This window comes from Protomyctophum parallelum (genome assembly GCF_964188405.1).
Source record: "Protomyctophum parallelum genome assembly, chromosome: 11".
In the NCBI taxonomy this organism is placed as follows: domain Eukaryota; kingdom Metazoa; phylum Chordata; class Actinopteri; order Myctophiformes; family Myctophidae; genus Protomyctophum; species Protomyctophum parallelum.
This window is the reverse complement of record NC_139707.1, coordinates 28,066,683-28,091,166: the sequence shown is the minus strand read 5'-3', so window position 1 is coordinate 28,091,166 and position 24,484 is coordinate 28,066,683. Positions and strand designations below refer to the sequence as shown.

General features: G+C 44.3%; 1 protein-coding gene across 2 annotated transcripts in view; it reads left to right on the top strand.

The window, feature by feature from the left end:
- The window catches only part of acvr2aa (activin A receptor type 2Aa), a 64,088-nt gene that overhangs the window by 24,432 nt on the left and 15,172 nt on the right, over positions 1-24,484 (top strand). For both annotated transcript variants that reach the window (XM_083776926.1, XM_083776925.1), the window contains exons 3-5: positions 8,549-8,661; positions 13,945-14,099; positions 24,016-24,159. In XM_083776926.1, the coding sequence (XP_083633052.1) occupies positions 8,549-8,661; positions 13,945-14,099; positions 24,016-24,159 (412 nt within the window). The remainder of the gene's footprint in view (positions 1-8,548; positions 8,662-13,944; positions 14,100-24,015; positions 24,160-24,484) is intronic.

Sequence of the window (24,484 nt, the reverse complement as noted above, 5' to 3'; positions counted from 1 at the left end):
TTGTAGGTCTGCTATTTTTGAAAAATCGTGAAAATATTTTTTATTTCGACGTCAGGCCTGAATTGGATAATATACAGGTAACGTATACAATGGGAGCGTTTGAATTTGGTCTCCCTGCTCTTCTATCGAGACATTTACAGTAGATTGTGTCAAAGGTCATGTCTCACCTAGACACAGGGTCAAAGGTCATGCCTCACCTAGACACAGGGTCAAAGGTCATGTCTCACCTAGACACAGGACTTTACACACCTGAACCCATGCCTGAGCTCAATGGTAGTAATGGCAGCACTTTCTCAGGAAAAACGTGTTCAAATCCAGGATAGATGGCCTATCTACCATCACAACGTGTCGCATTGTGATGCATTGTGAGCTTGTAGATGTTTTTATTGTTATTATATATTTTTTTAGCATTTTTTAGTCTTCACCGATTATTAAACATGCCCAAAATAGGGATAGTTGACAGTGGTTAATGTATGTACGCCGATCCACAGTGCGGGGCAGGAGAACGGCCCTAATTTTAGCTGCTTCCTTCCATAGCAGCTGCTTATCGGCTGGACCCCCCTCCCCCCCAAAGATGTGGAAAATGTTGCATCACTGGGTTCATTTTCGAACACCAACATATTCATCCATAAACAGCACAGTGGTCATTGTTTAGTCTATCTATGATACAAGTGATCTCTATGTATTTTGGAGGTTACGCTTATTATCCTGCCATGACCCATGATGAGGACTATTGGGGTATTGGCAAGGAACGTTACTTTATATTTTCTTTAAAAAATATATGTATATAGCACATTTCTGTCGGGCATAGACAGTAGGGTGTTTGGGATTTATTTAGGGTTCCTTAACGCAACGGTTCCCTCTAACAATTCCTATGTATTCATATATCCTATTGTTCTGAATATAATATTTTTTCAATGGAAATATCCTGAAAAATGTGGTTATATTATAATCTGAGACTATTTGACATTCAATGTTCTTTTTCCACAAATGAGTCTTGGGAAAATGGGGGTCGTCTTATAATAATAATCTTTATTTATATAGCACCTTTCATACATAAAATGCAACCCATAGTGCTTCACATAAAACAGAGTTATAATCAGAGATATTCGGCCCAATACGGGTATATATTATATATACTACACTGGTCCTTAAAGTGAGGGAACCAAAGAGACCCTCACAGGTCCATTTGGTTAAATTTTTACACTCAAAAATAGCAGAAAAAAAGTTCACATACCAGCTCTGACAGTTTGAATGTGATAGAACCCATTCCGGTTTGTTGTTTGATCCGGTTCCTCCCGATTCATCTTGTTCCGGATTCCAACCCTAATAGCCGGATTATCAAAGCATGGGCTGGAACAGTGGAGAAAACCAACGCTAATAAACCTATGCCCACTGCTTTGAATAAACAATACGGATACCATCTCAATATGAAAGAGCACCTTGTATTGGTACGGCAATGCTGTTTTACCACCCAGTTCTAGCCCCCCGCATTGAATTGAGATGATATAAACGAATCGTCACCAGAGGATCTCTGATCGTCTCTGGCTATGCAACACTAAGCACATCTCAACAACAAGGCAATTTGAAAGTGCTTTACACGAAACATTAAACATTAAGACACAGAGCATTAAAGAAACGCATTATAAAAGGACATTTGAATACAATTAAGAATAGCAAGCAGTTCAAATCAAACCGAAAGATGAGACAATGAAATTACAGTGCATAATAATGGTGAGTGGTGATTGTTTATTTGACAAGTGCAATGTGTTACCTATTTTAAAAACTCGCATTAGGCGATGGGAAGTTGGAAATGACAAACGTTGCCGATGGTGGAGGTTCATACCAAGTATTATTTGTTGGTGGGGAGTGTGAACAGGATAGCTTTACAAATCATCTAGATGTATTCTCATTAGAGGTGAATGGGGGTTGGGTTTCTCATATACAGCTCCATCTCACTGAATTAGAATATTTTGTAAAAGTAAATTTTCTTCTGTAATATAATTCAAAAAGTGAAACTTTCATATATTCTCAATTAATTGTGCATAAATTGAATTAGTGTTTTAATCTAGATGATTATGGCGTACAGCTCATGAAAATCAAAAAAATCCTATCAATGAATTTGAATATTTTACGAGAAAGAAATGTTTTTTAAAACGAGAAATGTCGACCATCTGAAAAGTATATTAATGTATGCAGTTAATACTTCGTCTGGGCTACTTTTGAAGAAATTATTTCATCAATGGGGCGTGGCATGGAGGTGATCAGCCTGTGGCACTGTTGAGGTGTTATGGAAGCCCAGGTTTGCTTTGATAACGGCCATAAATTAATTTTTATTCTTCTGTCTTATGTCTCACACCTTCCTCTTGACAATACAACCAAGATTCTCTGTGGGATTCAGGTCAGGCCAGTTGGCTGGTCAGTTAAGCACAGTAATACCATGGTCAGTACACCAGTTACTAGTAGTTTTGGCACTGTGGGCAGGTGCCAAATCGAGCTGGAAAGTAAAATTTGCACAATGTACTCTAAAAAGATGGCTGTGTTGAAATTTGAAACCATTGTTACAATTTCAGTCATGTGGATCAACACCAGCAGATAACATTGCCTAAATCATCACTGTGTTTTGTCATGTCCAGAGTCTCAACACAACCATCTATTACGATATTTTACAGCACTGTGTGATTCAGTATGTTGACAAGCTTCATGGAGATGCTAATTTTCCAGGTTTGGAACCTGCCCACAGTGCCAAAACTACTAGTAACTGGTGTACTGACCATGGTATTACTGTGCTTAACTGACCAGCCAACTGGCCTGACCTGAACCCCACAGAGAATCTAGGTTGTATTGTCAAGAGGAAGGTGTGAGACATGAGACTGAACAATACAAATTAATTTACGGCTGTTATCAAAGCAAACCTGGGCTTCCATAACACCTCAACAATGCCACAGGTTGATCACCTCCATGCCACGCCCCAATGATGAAATAATTTCTTCAAAAGTAGCCCAGACCAAGTATTAACTGCATACATTAATATACTTTTCAGATGGTCGACATTTCTCGTTTAAAACATTTTCTTTAGTGGTCTCGTAATATATTCCAATTCATTGAGATAGGATTTTTTTATTTTCATGAGCTGTACGCCATAATCATCTAGATTGAAATAAAAGGTTTTAAATACTTCACTTTATGCACAATGAATTGAGAATATATGAAAGTTTCACTTTTTGAATTATATTACAGAAGAAAATGAACTTTTACAAAATATAAATCACTGAGGATACGTCCCAGGTGCATCCATGCGATGTATTTTTGTTTTAGTTATAGTATTTAAAGTGACTCATAGGAATAGACAACCAGGAATAGTCTGGTGACCACCGGAGAGACTGGTGGCAGCCGGAATGTAGACGGCACCCGGGAGCAGTATGGGTTGGCGCCCCAGCCTGTGTCTTCCGTGAGGAAGAAGCCCAACAAACCCACGGTGAGGCCTTTAGAAGGGCCATTCAAGCCTCAAGCGGAGCCTGCGGCACCACCAAGGGCAAGGTGGAGCCTGCGGAACCATTGCGGCTTGAGAATCCACCGTTCTTGAATAAAGTGCCTGGTGCTGGGAGTCTGGTGCAACGCACAGGGGCTGGACCTGGTGAGAGCAGGAGTGGACCTGGTGAGACGTAGGAGGGGCCCGGACAGGAATCAACCCACAGAGCCTAGTCCTTCCACGCGCCAGAATGGTACCTCCCAGTCCCGGCAGAGTAGTTCAGGAGGAATGGATTGTGTGACCCTGGTTTTTCCCTAATGGGACTGATCGAGGGTAGCTACTGTGACGTAAGTCGGGACTTGATCACCCCGGCTGGGTCACCTGAGTGAGGGGTATGATGTTGGGAGACCCGAAACCCTGATGACCTTGGGATACATCACTGAGGATACGTCCCAGGTGCATCCATGCAATGTATTTTAGTTTTTTTTATATACTTTTCAGATGGTCGACATTTCTCGTTTAAAAAAATCATTTTTTCGTGGTCTCATAAAATATTTGAGATGAATATAATTCATCAAGATAGGATTTTTTGATTTCCATGAGCTGTACGCCATAATCAGGGGCTCCTGAAAGATAGCATTCCTGTTCTGGAGCTAGCGTGTGTCACTGCCTATCCGTGTGTGTCTCCAAGTAGATTATTTCACCTAATTGCACACATAAAAAAGGCATGAGAGCAGAAGAAAGGATAAGCCTATTTATTGGGGACACTTTACTTGGATTGATATCAGCTTTCCGAGTCATGTGAAAGGTGTTGAGTGCAGGGAAGCGTGGAGCTGGGTAGAAAAGGCATTGTGTGGATGGATGCTTGCCAGCAGCAGACAGAGTGGAACAGCGGCCTCAACTTGTTCAAACACCCTCAGAACTGATATAAAACAAGTCACGTTTTGCACTCAAGTGATTTTTGTTAAGGGTTTTAAATAAACTAGGTCAGTGTGGAACTCCTCCATTCTTCCATTTCCTATTAGCCGCTGTCCAGTGTCCACAACCTTAACCGAAGCTTTCAGAGTCAGACTAGCCAGACTAGACATCACCTGACTCTTAAGTGTTACACTTGACTCCTCTCCTGTTGTGTAAACATGTTTTGCTTTTTGAGCCTCATCCATTCACCCCCTTCCTCCCATTCTCCCAAATAAGATGTTATCTCGGCCCCCACCGCTCCGTCTCTGTCCAACTCGCCTGCCAGCAAACATTTCACTCTCCTAGCGTGACAGCGAGGAAAAGACAGACAACCAGAGGAGAGCGAGAGCACGAGGACCTGAAAAGGCTTGAGTTACCTGGCGGCTCTTGTCTTAGCATGCTGCTGAACCCGTTTACCTCCCACTTGTAGTAACCAGATAAATCTTTTTTTTCCCCAGGCATGGCCTGCTTCCATGTTATTACCCAACAAATACAGCAGGTAGTTTGAGTTTATACTGACATGTAAACAGCCAGCGAAATAGACCACCACCCTCCACCCCCCACTAGGACTATTATATAATTGCAATTATTTTAGATAATTGCAATTATTTTGCATAATCATACTCATTGATATGTTGAAATAAGTCATATATTTTCAAAATGGTGGAAATGGCATATCTTCAAGCTCAAAAAGTTTTGACCTTTTTGAAGATTGTTTATCTTTGAACTATTCATGTCTTAGTATATTTTAGTTTTAGTAAGTAATTAAATATGTAAGTTATTTATCATATTTGCTACACCTTAGTTTAAGAAGCCTAAAAGCAAAAACGGAAATGTATATATCTATATGATCTATTCATAACAACAGAGACACAAATAAAATAAAACATAATACTAATTTGGTCATGAAGTGTGACTCCCTTTTTTGTTTTAAGCAGAGGTGTAAATGAGCTCATTGTTTATCTCTGCCTGTCCAGTGAGTGAATCTTTTTCACCGCCGTGGAAGCAAACCATGTTAATTAACTACAGCGCGCCACACGCACAATCCTCCCCCTTTCTTCCCACTTTTAACTTTTTTTTTGTCTGCCCGCCAAAGGTCCCGTGAATGAAAATGCAGCCTTGGAGTTTGGAGTTTTTTTGGTTTACACCACGACGGGTCCAAAACAAAGGATCTGTCTCAGTAGTAGGGTTGGGATCTTTTACGATCGTAACGATTTCTGTTCCTCAACGATTCCCTCTTAACGGTCCGATTCCTTAACGGTTCCCTTTTATATATTCCTATATATATTCCTCACTGATTTTTAAAGTCAGGTAAAGGGACCCTCTGGGTTACATGCGGGGGTTCCAAATGAACCCTTAAATCAACCAAATGGACTCTTACGGGTTCCATTTGTACACTCTGTCATGGTGGTCCTTTAATTTACCGTAAAGCGCTTGAGAACCCCCGGGTACTATAATTGTGTATAGCAGACGTGAAGTCCACATAACAGCTCTGACAGTGTTTTTTGTTTTTAATCGGTTCTTGAAACTGTTCCAAATGTGATTCTGGTTCCTTGTTGTTTGATCAGATTCCTCTGGTTCCAGAACCCAACCCTACTTGGTACTGGTAGTATAGCAGAGTGAGGTGTGGGACCAAAAAGCGCATCAAGTGGACCTTGTGCCTGAATGGGCGTCGCACACCAGGAAAAGCATCACAATGGTTCCCTTTGGCTCAAGGCCCAAGGGGATCTAGTGAAAATCTTTCAGAATAAAGGCCATGTGTTTGTTGAAAAAATATTATTAGATTTCTTTGATTTTATTCATCAATTACTTATATAATATATTTGTTTTAAATGTAGAAAACGTAAAAAAGGGGATATTTACTCACAGGCCACGGCCCATAAAAATTGATCCGTGACCCAAAAAATGACTCACTGTTTGGGAAACGGTGATCTATAAAATAGATAGCATCACCCAATAGGTTAGGTCATACGTTTGGTATTTGAAGTGCACCCGGGGCGCAGTCCGGAGAAAGAGAGACGAAAGAGAAAAGCATAGGACAAGACAAATAAGACTAGACAAGGACAACAAGAACTCAGTCACACTGTCAAAGTCAGTCACAACAGGAGAGAGAGTATTAGATTTGCAAGCCTTTGGATCAGCTCTCGTTCCCACTGTATTTATATTTTCTTTACACAACTTGCACACGGTGTGAGTTTTATTGAGTTCCCATGTCTTTTTTGTATGCTGGTACAGAATTCATTATCTTTTAAAGAAAACGGCTTAATGAAAATAAAACTGCTTAATGTTTCTAAGAGTTTGATGGGGAGGATTGTTTGTTTATTGCTGTTCTGTATTTTGCCACGAACCCCCATCTGACAATATTTTGTTCCAGAAGCAAAGATTTGAGTTTAAAACGTTCACTGTGAAAGAATATAATATTCAATAGATAGCACTTTGTTTATTATTTACACAGTGACTGAGTGATTAACAGTGAGTGATTAATCAGGATTAATCAAATCGTGGCCTAATTAATTGTGATTCTCTGAATCGATATGTAATCGCAATGCCAGGTACCTAGCGATTTCCGCCCCTATTAAATTACCTAAGCAGATCAGTGCTGGTGAGTGTAGTGGCATCAGTGAAAGAGAGATATGAAAATGGGGAAATGTCATCTAGCACAGCAAATATATTCTAGTAGTATATCGGTTATATAACCTTAGAGCACAGTAATGTTAACCTGGTTTACTAGTCTCACATGACCAGGCCCATCATTTTACATAGTCAATTTCAGCGACAGGGTTTGAATTGTATACGTTTTACCCGAGAAAACACTCGGGTAAGCTTCTTATTGTCTAGGCTGTGATGGAAATCCTCTCGGGGGCCAGTCCTTCACCCCTTTACAATAGTTGTTCCTCATACGTTAGATATCTTATCTAATCATCTGGCTAATACCAGACTACTAGTTCACTAAGGTTTCTGTAGTTGTTATTGACCCATATATAAAAACGCTAATCATTCCTCTACTGTGTGCTGAGGTCGGTGTGTAACGTAATTCCAGACTCCTTTTTGTCTCTGTGGTCCTTTTTAGTAAACAATTGAGCCCTGCTCAGGCAACAAAAATCATATTCATCATATATCAGATCGGGAGTCGAACCCACAGCACACTGCTAGACTAGAGTCTAGTCACTAGACTACAAGCCAGGGTGCCTGGACCGCTGAGCCACGGCTCAGGCCTTGAAACCTTTATTTTAACAGGAGAGACACACTTGAGACCTGGGTCTAAGTTACGGAATGACCTTGTAAATACATACAAATGAAATGACGCAACAAAATGCATACAATGAATATATTAAGCCCAAACCGCACCAATGCAACTAGTCGCAATTCCTTGCAATAAAACCGTTTTTTTTTAAGGTCAACCACACCAATGCAACTCTTTGCAACTGTCATTGGGTAATGGTTGCAAGTTGTTGCATTTTGCCAGGAGTTGCATGGCAAATCATTGGTGGGTTTGGGCTTTTGATGTAGACGGCTATTTAACACATTTACATATTACTTTTCCACGGATGTCCAATATGAGTTACTTTATGAGTCTATAGAGGTTGCCAGCATGGAACGCTTGAGTGCCTCCCGAAACTCATTCCAGATCAGAGGACCCCCTAACACCAATGAAAGCTAAGCTGCTTGCCCATCATCGATGATGCAATGACAAATCTAATGTGCTATATCTGTGAGCCCAGCCTTCAATCCTGAGCAGCTGTGTGAAGGCATTCACCGTGAACCCAGCCTGACTGAGGGCATTGGGTCCACTGCAGCAGTCCTATAAGGGCATAATACATTTTAAATTTTAAGGGCTTCGGCTGCTTTGAACGTACCCCCCACTTTAGCCACAGACCCAGCGATGCCTTAAATCAGTAGTTCTCAACCAATTGCCTTAAAGAAATTCAAAGGAAGCTCATGATACAACATCATATACCATCCTTCGGTTTTATGCTGTCACGCTCTATTGTACTGTCCAATTAAGCTGAAAGGCTATAAAAATCATCTTTACACATGTCATGCTTTCTGGCAGCAGCCCTAGCGGGACCTCTGTATCGTGCACTGTCGTGACCTCGTCATCCCTTCTCTCCTTCACAGAGGCGAATGTGTGGAGAGGAAGGACGCACCCGACGTGTTCTTCTGCTGCTGCGAGGGCAGCATGTGCAATGAGAAGTTCTACCACAGCCCGGAAACGCAGGCACAGATTCAGAGTAAGTTCCCCTTGTTTGTTTGTCCATGGTGTTGTTTTTGTGTGTGCACATTGCACAGCTCTATCCCATTGTCAGAAAAGATAAATAGGCTAGTTTTCCAGCATGTCAAGTTGTCCTCCTTTTTTGGGCAGAAAGACAGGCAGCAACATTACTCAAATACCCTTTTTTCAACCCCATACATAAACGCCATTGGCATTGTAGTTCCACAACTCTGGGAACCTGTGCTGTGGTCCAAACTGCAAGCAGCACTGGCCAATGAGAGCACTAACTTAGTACTAGTATTACTGCTGCTGGTGGCAGTGCCATGTGTGTGCCGTGCTGTACTTATGCCTAAAGGACTGCTGTGCCTTTCAGTTTACAGGGACTGATCACACCCCCCCCCCCAAACACCATCCTCTTAACAACCTCAAGAACGCGATGGTATCTGATGGATATGTGAGGGTCACTGAGTCAGTTCAGAGTTCAGACTATCTGCCCTTCCTGAGCCCCCAAACCTGTGTGTGTGTGTGTGTGTTTTGTTCAATAATAATTTTGTTCCTTTGTAGTTTGTGTCACCTCACATTTTTGTTGTCATTGATGAAAGGGTAAGGCTGTCAAAGCAGGATTGTGAATTTGTCAGTGACTTAAAACAGTTCTTTCCTAAAAGCCAGTAAAGGCTTACACAAAAGTGTGTGTGTGTGTGTGTGTGTGTGTGTGTGTGTGTGTGTGTGTGTGTGTGTGTGTGTGTGTGTGTGTGTGTGTGTGTGTGTGTGTGTGTGTGTGTGTGTGTGTGTGTGTGTGTGTGTGTGTGTGTGTGTGTGTGTGTGTGTGTGTGTGTGTGTGTGTGTGTGTGTGTGTGTGTGTGGTGTGTCAGCTCTCTCTCGTGATGCTTATGCAACCAAACATAGCTTTATTTTTGGGCTGCGACTAACTAGATGTGGAATGCCCTGGATATTTGGGAATAAAAAAAGGGCACAGGAAGCCTCATTGCCCCCGCTGACTGTGGAAGCGACCGGAGGGTAGGGGGCAGGGAAGCGCGGGGGCAGCACACACAGCTGCTGCTTTTTTTAACCTAGCAACAGGGCCTATCTGGGGACCAGGTCGGAGAGAGAGAGAGGTTTAGACTTAGAGTATATAAAGTAGAGAGAGAGAGCGTGACCTGCTGACCAGGAGATCTTTGAGTGGCGTGCGGGTGATCTTAATGCCCCGCGGTCGGTCAAGGGGGGGAGGGGCTGCCAGGCGTGCACAGCACGCAGAGAGAAGCCTGGAGGAGAGGCAGGCAGGGTGGGAGGGGTTTAGCTGCTGCTGCTGCTCAGTGTTGCCATGTCAGCTTATTATAAGCGACTCTGGGCTTGTTTTTATGTATTTTGTAAATTTTGGTTGCTTTTTAGGGGGTCTTGTTTATAATGTGTAGTTGCTTATTTGGGCTTGCTTTGAAAACACTTTATGGGCACAAAAGGAACACAGACAGACAGACTGTTACAACGGGTACACTATATATATATATATATATATATATATATATATATATATATATATATATATATTCACTATACTATACTGCAATTATGTGGAACGGGTGTTGCTTTGTTCCTATCTTGCAATCCAGAATAGGCCGGTGACCGACTGCGATGGGTACAGGTCTAACTACACCAGTAGTTCTAAAACATGTCCTGGACCCCCAAATGTATGTATTTGTCTCCCCCCCCATCTGAAAATTGTGTTTGAAAATAGCACATCAACAAGCTCACAACATTCTCAGACAGCCGAAGTATACATTATATAGGTGTGGGTGGCCTAATAGTCGCTTCTTTTTGGGGCTCTGTTTCCTAGACCATGTTGCTTATTTCTCTCACGGAACCTGGCAATGGTGCTGCTTTGCTGCTGCCGCTGTGTTTTCCAGCTCAAAGAGGCTAATCCAGGCTCTCATCCTCTGCTCGCAGCTCGCAGCTAAAATTGCGCGCTATGGGGGGGGGCACGGCGAGGTCGAGTGCTGTTGCGCTGCTGTCAGCATCATGAAACAGTGCCCCACTGTAACCATGTAAAGGCACTACTGAATACCAGTTCAGCTCAGGTCGCCTGCCTACCATCCACCCACCCACGCTCGCTTGCTCTTTGATGACACAATCTGAGAGGCACATGTACTTTGTGTGCCCTGGGCGGGGCGGGGGTGGCGGTGGGGGGGGCTGACATAGTTTGCATGCGAGTGTGTTTTTGATAGCAACATGGCCACTGCTTTGGTTCAGCAACACACAATCAAATTATTTCCGCTCTCTTGCACTCACCTTTCCCTCACTAAAGCCCTCGCACACATACTCCACACCACCACACCCAACACCACTTACGACAACATCTATCTTCGCACCTTTGTAAAAAGAATAATCCCATTTAGAATGTTTGAATGTATTTTCAATAACAAGCATTCCGTTGCTTGTCGGGCAGAAGCCTCTTATGTCCGTATTTTAACTTTTTTTGTAAATGAACACTCTACTTGATCATACAACAGTGTCACTCAAAAGCATCAAACGTAGGTGCGAAGTGAAGCACTTTTGAGCACTTTGAATCCCGAAAATTAACTGTTTTGGTTTTGGTGTACTCCCTGCTGGAAGCTGGACCTTGAGTTTGCCATTAAAGTATCATTTGAATAATGATAAGCGATGCCCTTCCAAAATAGGATAGAAGATTGGATAAAAAAAAGAAAACGCATTATACAAAAATGCAAACCAGTCTGTTTTAGCAATAAGTCGATAGAGGTTTAACCAAGCCTTTCATAAATTATCATTACCAACAAAAATAATGTTGCAATTAGGGCTGTCAAGCGATTAAAATATTTAACTCGATTAATCGCATGATTGTCCATAGTTAACTGTGATTAATCTCAAATTAATCGCATATTTTGTATACGTTCTAAATATACCTTAAATCAGTGGTTTTCAAGATTTTTCATATCAAGGCCCATTATTTATTCTGCATTTGAGCCACGGACCACCATTTGATGAGATTTAGCCTTCCAGACCCAAACTAAAGAACTGTATTGATGTTGGCCAATGGTACCATTATGAGAGATAACAGGCCATGTTGATCAAAATAAGTTTTCTAATTGTGTAGACTCACTGGGAGAGAGAGAGAGGGGGAGAGAGGCGGGGCTCACTGACTGCCTGCATTCACATGCATGCGTCTCTCAACCATTCTGTCAAACTTCACAGTGCGTTAATCGCGCATTAAAAAAATTAGTGCCATTAAAAGGATTGTGAGTTAACTAGTTAATAGTGCGTTAACTTTGACAGCCCTAGTTGAAATACATTGTGAGCTTGTCACATAAGCTATTTTCGGAAACGAAAAAAAAAGAAAAATCAAAATGTTTTGCCTATAATGACATGCCCAAAAATAGGACGCCAGGTAAAAGCTGCTTTCTGTCTGTCTGTTATGTTGTGTTAATTTAGATAATTCTGTCCCCAATAAACCTTCTGTGTGCATGAGCTAGCGCTTGCAATTGTGTGAGAAAAAGCAGGAGTAGTGTGTCGACGAGCGTGAGATCAACTTGATTTAACCATCGTACTCTGTAGCACTAAGCCCCTGTGGATTTGGCAGCTCTCTATCCAGAGCCAGCGAGGTATTTACTCCAAAGAGGAGAGAAAAAAGGAGAGGTATTCCAGCCCACACTAGCCTCCCTGCAGCGAACGTTGACAGGCACAAAGGGAGCGCTCACATTCTTGGCCCGAGCTGTCGTAGGGTGACGTCATGTTGAAATCCTTCTCTCAGCGCCGCTCGATACGAGGCCGCAACAGTAGTCTTTTGTGTATATGGGTTTTCTTCCTTCAAGGTATTTCCACCTCGTTCAAAAAACCGCAAAGGATCTGGAACGAGAAAGTTCAGAGGCAGGTGACAACATTCGTGAGCCAAATCGGAATCCGTTGCTATTGGCTAGGTGTATGCCTCTCATTGCAGTTTACTATGAAAACCTGCATTTCATGTCTGTCAGTCCGTCAGTCACCTCTCGTGACTGGCTCCATATGTGGAGCAGATCAACATGGTGTCCGTAAGTTTGGCGCCATATGTGGAGCAGATCAACATGGTGTTCGTAAGGTCAGATGTAGAGCTGCTGGATGGCTCCATAAATGCAGATCTAGCTGATGATCCAGTCTTCTCCATGTACTGTATGGATATCCAGGGTTTGATGTGGTCAGTGTCGTGATCTTCACATTCCATATGTTGATCTGACCACATCAAACCCTGTACACTCAACACACGCTCATAGACTGTAAAATATATGGACAAAGCGTTTCCCGGGTCTAACATGAACGTAAAATGAAGCCTGTCAGTCCTTGAATTGTAAGTCGCCATCTTTCTAGATCCGTTTGGGCCCAGCTGGCCCATTGGCTGGCCCAGACAACGAGGCGGGACTTCCCCCCTTCTTCTTAGTTGGTTTTTATTTTGACTCGAGTGGGTGGGGGATCCCGTTCATAGACTGTAACGGTAGCCACGCCCCTCAGAACATGCACAACTTTATGGTCATTTTTTTTATAAATGGGACCATCATTTTCCAAAAAGAATATTATGACATTAGAAATGAGACTTTAAACTAGTGACTGGAAGCAAAAAGTATTCATGACCATGTTTATTAAGGTAATACAGTCTAGGTGAAGTTGGGCCCAAATACATGGACTTCTATGGGGCTATGGGCTTTTTTGGGCCCAATGACAGCGCCACAACAGGCCATTATATGAACTTTCAGGAAATCCCGATTTCCTTGTGGCTTCACAAAATATCTGTCTTGACTGCCCCCCTGCACACGCTCCATATATGGCCAGACCTAATCAAACCCTGTACACTCAACACACGCTCCATATATGGCCAGACCTAATCAAACCCTGTACACTCAACACACGCTCCATATATGGCCAGACCTAATCAAACTCTGTACACTCAACACACGCTCCATATATGGCCAGACCTAATCAAACCCTGTACACTCAACACACGCTCCATATATGGCCAGACCTAATCAAACCCTGTACACTCAACACACGCTCCATATATGGCCAGACCTAATCAAACCCTGTACACTCAACACACGCTCCATATATGGCCAGACCTAATCAAACCCTGTACACTCAACACACGCTCCATATATGGCCAGTACAGAATTCATTCCATATGTTTATCTGACCCCCCCCCATGCCAAAGCGCCAGCGCTCGCCCAGCAGTAATAGTAAAGTCATATTTAAGTATCTCTCTCTCTCTCTCTCTCTCTCTCTCTCTCTCTCTCTCTCACTCTTCCTGTGTTCTCTATCTCGCTCCTAGCTCCATCCAACCAGGTGCCTCCTAAGCCGCCGGTGTTGACCACGCTGATGTACTCGCTGGTGCCCATCATGGGCATCACGGCCATCATGCTGTTCTCCTTCTGGATGTACCGTCACCACAAGCTGGCCTACCCGCCCGTCCTAGTGCCCACCCAGGTAAGAACCAACACACACACACACACACAAACGGCTGTCAGATGCAACCAGTCGTTTTTCTTTTCTGTTTTTCCTTGTTTTTCTTTCCATCATCCGGCCCAGTAGCTTTGCCATTGCTGCACATATGAACAAATCCATGTCAGACCCCGTCTCCAGGCTTTTCCTTAGTGCTGCCCGTGCAGGGGGAAGTGGCCGTATGTATCGTTGTGCATTCTGTCAGAAAGCCGTTTCGTGGCTTATCTGAGCGCTGTGCTCATGCCAACTCGGCTCCGCCTCGGCAATGACATCTCTGCGGGATGAAACCAGGTGAATTCCTTTGGATTAGCTCCATAACTTTGCGTCGGTCTCGGCTGTCATTCATGAGAGCCAGAGGCACATGCAGGTTCCATACACATGGAACCAACCCAATCTCATGGATTTATTTTTCTTTGACTCAAAAACTGCCTGTTTTTGTCTTTCCTGCTCTCCTCCTGTCATGTTGTTCCCCTGCTTGACAATGTCGTGAAAGCGTCTTCTTTACTGAGGAAATGTGCCTGTGTCACGCACATGTCAACTCATCCTGCCACCCATCGGCCGATGAGTTGAATGCCTTACCAAACGCAACACTTAAAAATCTCCATGCAACTCTGTGCCAGGGCTAAAGTTAGTGGCCCTGCTTGTGCTCACTTTGGCCCGCTGGAGATGGCACAACTTGGCAGTGACAAGACGGCCAACCTTGGAAGAGCATTTGCAGGCTTCGACTTGTCACCCGCATCGAGTGTGAGGCTCTGTAACGAAGGGAGGATAGGTTCAAAATCCGAGGGGAGGAAGAGAAAGATCCATTTCAAGAAGGCGACGTGTAGAATGTCTTCAATGTTGTCAGGGTGGCATGTCTCATTTAGACCAGCATAGACATGACAGCCCATTGCTAGGCCTTTCACAATTATTACATTAATGCCAATTATTTGAGATAATCGCAATGTTTTTTCGCATAATCGTTTCTACGTTGAAATGTTTTCCTACATTTAGATTTTTTTTAAATAGTGGAACTAGCAGGTCCACAAAGCTTGTAGATCTATTTCCATACAGATTTTGAGTATAAAATATGAAATATGCCGTATTTTGGCCATAATACCAGGCATTATTGATTTTTCCTACATTTTTTAATTTGTTTATTTGTATCTTTGTCATTGTCAGTCATTTATTTGTGTATTTAAGTTGTTTTGTCATGTCTGGCCTAAAGGCCACACAATTAAATCATTAATCACAATTATTTGTGACAATTAATCGTCACGTGTGTCACAGCCCTATACACGCAGTATAGGCAGTTTGCAGAGCAATATTCCCTCCGGGCTATGGGATATAATCTATACTCTGTTTGGTTGGCCTAACAACAACAAGCTTAGCCAATCATCCTCCAGGTTTATGGATGTAGTACTAGCAGTATGGGCTTTTGAAGATGTGAACACGCACAATGATTGTCTGCCTCGGGTACAGCTTTGTTTTAGGTTGGTCACGGTTAGCTCTTGTCTTGGTGCCGATCACAACAGAACTTGGAGATAATTAGCATTGACAAGAAAATTGCCACAAAATATATTGTTGTTCAGATAATGCCAAAGTTTGGCATCGTGTATTTCAAATGATTTATCCACTGAAATTCCTTATAAATTCCTCCTAAAACAATCTAAAAGTTCAGTCTATGCCAGGGGAGCTCTTAGCTGAGAGAGAAATTAAGCTGGTACACTACTACTGTACATATTGGATTCATGTTGATGTGTCTTTTCAGACATTTAACAGCTTAAACCCTCAATACTTATCACCCAAAGATATGGCGCCCCTGCTGTATCTCTGACGACCCCCTGTTGAAGACCCCTATGCATCTCATGAGGGTGCAGGGAGGGCGCCAAAACTGGACTTGTACATGCCCCCTGTGTGTGTGTGTTCAGTGCTTTCTCCCACTCATCAGCCACTGCACAGTACAGTGAGTGCAGTAAAGTGTTCTGACTGAGTGGGGGAGGGGGTGGATTAATAATGCATGCTCTTTCCCTCTCTCTCGCTCTGTTTTCTCTCTCTCGCTCTCTCTCGCTCTGTTTTCTCTCTCTCTCTCTCTCTCTCTCCCCCTCCCCCCCCCCTCCCCCTGGGCCTAGTAGTTATAAAAAGGCAGGCTTGCAGTAGGTCAGAGATATGCCAGCCAGGGGTTGATCAATAACAAACAGTTATTCTTTTTGTGTTGTAATTGCTAGCTAGGCTTTATAGTGCACTATGATTTACACACGAGGAGCACATGTATGAAGGGCACACTTTCCTTTACATATATGAAGGGCACACTTTGCACATTTCCCGCTCGACCAATACAAGACAACATAGGCATGTGCGGTATGCATATTGTATTACCGAAGCACATTAGCATAGATATTGCTCCTATTGTCGCTAGTGTGGATGACACAAGATGGAAACCGGTACAAAACGGGGGGGGGGGGGGGATGATAACTGCCGTACATATACGGGCGCGGCCACTTGCAATTTCCTTTGCACGTGTGCTTTTTCCTTGGCACACTTTATTGCAGTAAGCGTGTGTGTGTGTGTGTGTGTGTGTGTGTGTGTGTGTGTGTGCGTGCGTGCGTGCGTGAGTGTGTGTGTGTGTGTGTGCACACACACACACACACACACACACACACACACACGTACAGTACAGTACAGTACAGTACAGAGAGAGAGGTACATATACAGAGTGGGGAGAAGCTGAGAGCACAGAGCAGAGGCCCCCGCTGGTCAGTGTGTGGAGCCAGGCTGCCGCTGGGCCGGGCCTCACCCTGCCCCTGAACTCCATTCCCGGTGTGCAATGTGATCTGAGAGGGAGGGAAGAGCTTCTTCATTATTCATCAGCTTCCTATGGGCACCCTCTGAGTAAGCATGTCCTCCTCAGCACATGCAGAGCGGGGGTGGGGTGGGCATGGTCTTTTAAGCCTCCTTAAAAATGTACCACTCTCTCTCTCTCTGCCTACCTTGACATGTGTAGGGCTGTCACGATTGACATTTTACCTGACGATTGATTTAATTGTCTTTCTGTCGTTGGAACATTATGAATAAAATGTAAAAGAATTGGCTTGATTTGTTGTTGCACAGGGCCAATATGACAAATAACATGAGCATGTAGGTCTACTATTTTTATTTATTTATTTTGAACATGGAAATGATTATGACGATTATCAAATAACTGTGATTATGTAATAATCACTGGGACAGGCCTGTACCCTCACCCCGCCATGTGAGTCTCTCTCTCTCTCTCTGAGGCCAGAGGCGAACGGGAGCGGAGTGCGTGTGTCTCTGCGGTGCTTGTGTTCACTGCCACCTTGGTGCCCACGCTCTAAATCCTCGGTCAGCCTTGTGAATAAGAGCCCTGTGTGCTGCTTCTTCTGCTTGAATTTAATTTCCACCGCCTGCCTGAGCAAAACAAGGACACTCACTAGCTCTCGCTCACTTGCCCACTTCTCTCGCTCTCTCTCCAGCAGGCTTTTGCATGCTCTCTGATCTGATGTTCCTTCTCCCATGTGGAAATGAACATGGGCTAAAGCAACATATTTTCCATGCCTCAGCTGCATGAGACAGCAACTTCAGTGTTTTTTTGTTTTTTTGCGTCTTAAGGGTTTTTGATTGTATCTTGCTCTGTCTCTTGTGCGTGAAACAGGGGGAGGGGTACTAGAGCAGGTGTGTGTTTGAGTGGTGCGTTTCTGTGTGTGCGCGCACATGTATTATGGAGAAGTGTGCTGACTCGTAACCAGTGAAGGGACGGGACAGAGAAGCTAACAGCCATTGCGAAATTCTGGGGGCGTTGTTGGCAGCTGCTGAAACGCTTACCGTCAGCTTGTCATTTTTATAGCATCCCCAGGCTGAACAAACTTGTACTATACAACACGGAAGAGGTGTGTGTGTGGGTGCGCTGCGGACCGCATATTCCTCAGCCAGTCTAAGAAGCCCTTTTAACACACCAAAGACAGTGTGTACGCAACACACATGTAAGTGATAGAAAGGAGAGCAAACACACTAGCAAGGAATGACACACTTCAACACTATTGTAGGGAGTTGCTCACCCGGTTTGCTCAGAACGGCAACAGAAATGAATTGGTGCTCACACTTGAGCACCATTGTTTGCAATGAGAGGGTTTGGAGAGCAGCAGCTCTGTGCATTATAGAGCGATGATTGCTTCTCGGCTTTCAGCATTTTCCCATCCAGCGCTAATGGACAGGAGGAGGAGAGTGCTGTCTTGACTTGAAATCTTGGCTGCAGGTGAGCGGAGCTCTCGCAGTCAGGCTCGACTGATCTCCAGATGTTGCCCTGTAAATGTCGACAGGCCTGGTTGGTGGGGTCGCTGCTAGCCCTCCACCAAGCCAAAGGTTCTCATTGGTTTCACTGTGCTGTCTCGGCCCGGCCCGGCCCACAGAACCCGAACCACCAAACAGTCCGGCTTGGTTCTAAAAAGTGATGGCAGAAAGCCTGCCCTTCTTCCGCCATGTCATTGGTTCACGGAAATCTTCACTTTTTGGTCATTTTGTTGCTACTCTTTCTACTACTACTGCCTTTTCCGTCCCATGTTTCTCATGCTGGAAACCTGTTTCTTCTATGCCTCCTCTTTCCCTTCGACTAGCACGCCTTTCATATTATGATAGAGGTAAGACAAGTCTGGTCTAGCTATTTGAGTTCACGCTCACCATGAGATTGTTTTTGTTTTTTTCATTTCCACGTTGTTTCTTTTGTCTCTTCCCGACCCCCCCATTTTCATTTCTTTTTTGCATCTTTGCCTTGGTTAGCACCCCCCTCTCTCCAAGCTTGGGCCTGTGCCGCCACCATTTTATTTTCAAAATGCACAAATATTCTCTTTTTGTATTTGTGTCCTGTGCTCTTGTACCTTTAATTTTGCCATGCGCCCCCTACGATGGATTTATGTCATGATGCACGGATGGCGTTTATGTCGTGAGCCTATACTGTCCTGATTGGGGGGAGGTGTGTGTGTGCGTGTGTGTGTGTGTGTGTGTGTGCGCGCCCTCACCACCACCACCCCCAGAATCAGCTGCTGAATGATGTGCATGGGCTGATGATGATTATGTGGATGAGTCAATGATCTGAAGTCTTATCAGGTTGAGCATGCAGTGAATGAACTGATGTGTCGATTCAGAGGGTGGGAATGGGGAACTCGTCACACACACACACACACGGCCATTTTTACTATTTGCTTAGTTTACTAATCGACTAGTTTAAATACCTATTATGTATTTATTTATTTTGGAAATACACATTTGTACATTTAAAAACTGTGTACATTGGTGACTATAACTATAATCTACCTGATCTTGAGGCCTACAAAATCGGGGACAACGAGTCGACCAACAAGGTCGACTAGTGGATTTACTAGTCGAATAGTCGACTAGTTGCTTAAAGCTCTAACACACACACAAAACACACATGCACACACTTGTGTTACTATTTCGTGGGGACAAACATTTAGGATGCAAATTTTATGAACAGCATTCTTATATTTATATTATTTCATACATTGCTGCTGTCAGGTAGAAGCCTCTTATCTCCAAATTATTATTATTATTATTATTGTTTTTCGTAATTTAACACCCTACTTAATAATACTACAGCGTCACACAAAATCCACAAGCTGGAACCACGCATATTGAGTAGATCTGCTACTTTTGCTATTTTTCTTTTTTAATTTAAATCCTGAAAAGTAAAAGTGACCCTATGTCCAGCTTTGAGGGTTTGTGTAAATACAAACATTGAAGACAAAAGTGAGGACACAAATTGTGATTAGCCAGAATGAGATGATGTATGATAAGCCACTCACTTCACGCAGGTGTGATTTTTGAGGGGCCCCTCCTATATACAGCTTTTGTCCCCACACTTCTCAATATTTGTCATTGACAATGAAAGGAGAAATTAGGTCAAATGTCCGCTAAATCTTGTCCCCACACGTCTCATATTTGCCATTGACGTTGAAAGGAGAAATTAGGTCAAATGTCCGCCAAATATGACATAAATTTAACCAACCAATCACGTAAATTCAGTTGTTCATAAGACAAGAGCGCCCCTCACTTCACACGGGTGTGACTATTTTATATATTCTCAACCATAAAGCCTGAGTTACACTGTACTTAGTTGCATACGGGTGTTGTTCACCGAAAATAGCAGATACACTACAAGGTTGAGAGCTCGTAGACGTATAGATAGTATGTTTTTTGAGCTATGCCATACCGCTCCAATGAGTGACCGAGGCGAGCATGGTTCCTTCCTCGGGTTGAGTACAGAGTGACGTAGAGGGTGTGCTGTGACTGGCCAGTCGCTGTGATTGACAGCCTACACCTAAACCTAACCCTAACCTTAACCTCAGTAAAACTATACCTAAACCTAACCTCAGTAAACTATACCTTAACCTAACCTCAGTAAAACTAAACGCAGTGGCTGGGGGCGTTTCCAAGAACCCGGAAGAACGACGGAATTGACAGTGACCGAGTGTGTATGTCTGTCTGTAGGACGACCCATTGACCCCTGCAGCTGATTGGGGTCACATTCGGGTCACACTGTTGAGCAGTATAAAGGGCCATTCACACTGAGGACTATAACTACAGCCAGCCAGCGGTGTTGTTGAGTAGCCGGCACCGCTCAGTTCACACAGGTGCAACTAAGTAGAAATAAGGCAGAACTCCAACCAACCCCAAACCTTTGATGGCAAATCCTAACCCAAGAAGAATATTTTCCTAAATGGCTCTTGGTGCATTATAGTCCCAGGTTTCCAGAAGGTGGTATATAGTATACAGTACCCGTTTCCTGTTCTAGTTCAGTTTCCCATACGTGGCTTCGTTCGATTGGCTCAGCGGCAAATCTAAATTCAAACTACATGCGAAGGTGTCTGTCATGTGTTTACGGTTCAATCCTGCCACACAGTCAATCGAACGAAGCCATGGGAAATGAACCGGCACAGGAAAACGGTATGTCTCCTTGTGGAAGCCCAATTCAAAACCATGACCAGGAAAATTGTCCCCACAATGTGCTGTGTATTTTTTAAGTATAGTCACACGCACGCACCCACGTGCGCGCGCACACACACACACACACACACACACACACACACACACACACACACACACACTCACTCCTGCTCAATCATCTCTTAGTGTCCCTCTTTGTCCTCTCACTCTTTCACCCTAGCTCTTTCTCTCCCTCCGTCTCTCAGTACCAATCTCAGTCCACATATACCGGACATTTCCTCCCCCCTCTGAAGGCAAGGTCAGCTGGTTCTTTTTCCGCCCTATAGTCAGCGGCAGGATAAACCGCTCTCGGTTGCCTGTAAACAATAGTATCGATTTTCCTCTTTTGAGGACAAAGCACGGCTCATGAATTTGCCTGTGGGGGCCTTTTCCAGCCCAACCTGTCCCTCCGGGACGACCGTACCATAAAAAAAAAGAAACAAGATTGTTTTCATTAGTTGTCTTTTTGGTTGTTGCTGTATTATTTTTTTATTCCAATGATTGACACCGATGGGAATGGCAGTATCAACATGACCTTGTACACCCGGGCTGGTGTGAGGTTCTCGGCAGTCAGAGCCCCAGGGGCCCAGGCATGTACTGGTATCCCTTTGCTTTAGCCAGGGCTCTACTAAATAGGACTCTGCCTCCCAGCCTATGTAACCTATATATGTCGCCTCGTCTCATTTGGTATTTTCCCCTCCACCCTTTACCCTCTCTCATGCCGGCACCTAGCTCCTTCCCCACCAACAACAACCACCCCCCCCCCCCTTCATTTGATGATTCATCTCCCTACGGCGGAGGGAGGGAGGCCGTGCACGGAGCCGTGTCCCTGCTCAGGAGGTTCCTCAGGGCTTGTTGTCCGGCCCATAGGAGTCAAAAAGACAAACAAACGCCTCATATGTTACACAGGGGGCCCCGGTGGTGTCCTATTTTTCATTTTATTTATTTACTTTTTGCGCAGTGCACACTGAAGGCTCAATAACAACCCCCCCCCCCCTCCCCGATAAAAAAAGAAGAAGTTGAAGGCTCTTGAAATTCGACCCTTAAACCGAATCACTGGTTCCTCCCGCAATAAGGCTCAGCAGCGAGCGAAGAGGCCCCCTGTGTGTGACTACAGATCCCTTTCCTACCTCTCAAACACACACACACACACACACAGGGCGCGGAGTTTATAGAGGAAGCGTCCCATTTATTTTGCTGACAAAGGGCCCATCTGATGCAGAAGGTCATTGTAGGTGGTGAACAGTCACTGACCAACACGGCTCCGCGCCGCTCTCCTCTGCCTCCTGGACAGGAAGCTACCCCCTCACCACCACCTCCCCACATACAATGGAGCCCCCTCTCTGTCTCTAGCCATATAAAACAGGCAGAAAGGTCACCTTTTAGACTCTGTCTTATCAGTGGGCCCATCACCAGCACTATCATCCTGCCTTTGTAGTTCTCTTCCTTGATTGAACTGAGGCAAAGGTCACTCTTTAGTACCCTATTAGGGATATAAAGCGTCAATGCAGGGACTCTCCACTGCGGTGCCTGTTTGGAGACGGCTACACGTGCTTACCCTTCTAATGGCCTTGTTCTCAAACATTTTCGTGCCAAGGACCCCCGAATTGTATAATAAATGTATTTTGCCGCGGACCCCAATCTGATAATGTTTTGTGCCAGGGAGTCGGGACCCCAGAAGAGAGAGACATAGAAGAGATATATATATATATATATTTTTCCCCTCACATTGTTCAATTTCCTTTTAGATGTTCGATATTTTTCAAGAATGTTAGCATATTATGTACAAGCTCGCAGCATGAAGGTGCAAGCACAATGATTGTGATTCTATTCTACGTTAATGGTGCTGTGGCATTGTAACGACAGCGCATTGTTCCGACAGCGCATTGTTTCGATGTTGCGTTGGTCCGACTCGCCCCATTATTAACCTTGTCTCTAACACTAACCACACGCAAAGCAAGAAGCTATATTCAACTGCCAATAACTAAAGAACGGAACATTGCGGTAACACTTCCTGTTTACATTTTTGCCTTACTGATATACAATAACATATTAGAGAATGTACCTCAATATTTTTTGCCAACATTAGCTTTATTCACTTTATTTGTGGATTGTGGATGCTCAGAATGCAGCACTTGCATGGAGAATGTATGAATAAGAAAAAAAGTTAATTATCTATATTTAGCAACCTAAAACTCCAGTTAAATGCCAGCGGAAATCTGCAAGAAATATCCACTGCATACAATTAATGTACACCAAATTGGTGGAAGATGGTGTCAATCTCTGGTAATGGCTAGAAGTCAACATTGGACTGCTATAGGGTCCTTTAAGAGCAGAATGTGTTCACGGGACGTTGCAGCTATAGTGTGTCCCAGGCTGCTGTCGAAAAACTAGGTCACCCTGGGCCTCATCCATCCGCCCATCCATCCATGCATGTATGCACGCACCCACCCACTCACCCATCTATCTATCTATCTAGCCCTCCATCCTCCAGTAGTCCAAAGACAGAGGTTTGTGATTAAGTTTAACAAGCTCAGGACATCCCTCGGCCTCTGTAAGCCCCTGCTGTCAAAGCTTCATTGCAGCTGCTGTTGCTGCTCTTGAGTTTCCCTTTCCCCTACATCGGGGGCCCTCATCTCAGAGGCCTCAGGCGCACACACACGCGCACGCACACGCACACGCACACGCACGCACGCACGCACGCGCACACACACACACACACACACACACACACACACACACACACACACACACACACACACACACACACACACACACACAGAGTGAGTCAGGCTGATGAATGTTAAGCTCTGAGTGATGGATGACTCAACCGGTGTTGTGTGTGTGCGCGTGTGTGTGTGTGTGTGTGTGTTTGTGTGTGTGTTTGTTTTGCGACACTCAACAGGACCCAGGGCCTATGCCCCCCTCTCCCATCCTGGGCCAGAAACCCCTGCAGTTGATTGAGATCAAGGCCAGGGGTCGCTTCGGCTGCGTGTGGAAAGCTCAGCTCCTCAATGAACACGTGGCGGTCAAAATCTTCCCCATCCAGGTAAGTGTGTGTGTGTGTGTGTGTGTGCGCGTGCGTGCGTTTTGTTCCCCGTGTCTTTGCCCTGACCGTTTCTCTTCGTAAAGGAGAGGAGAGCTTCAGCCTTAAAGCTCCCAAGTCCTAATCCGCGGAGCCTGACCGGGTCCCTTAGCTTAGGCCAATCACTGTTCACTAAGCCCTCCGTGGCCTCGATTGACCACAGAGCACGTACTGATAGGACTGCAGCCACCCCCACCCCCCACCTCACAGCGTGCGCCGTGTGAGCGATTGTGAGCTGAACACTTAGTGTCTATATTAATCCCTATTTTAAAGCCTATTTTACCCCTCA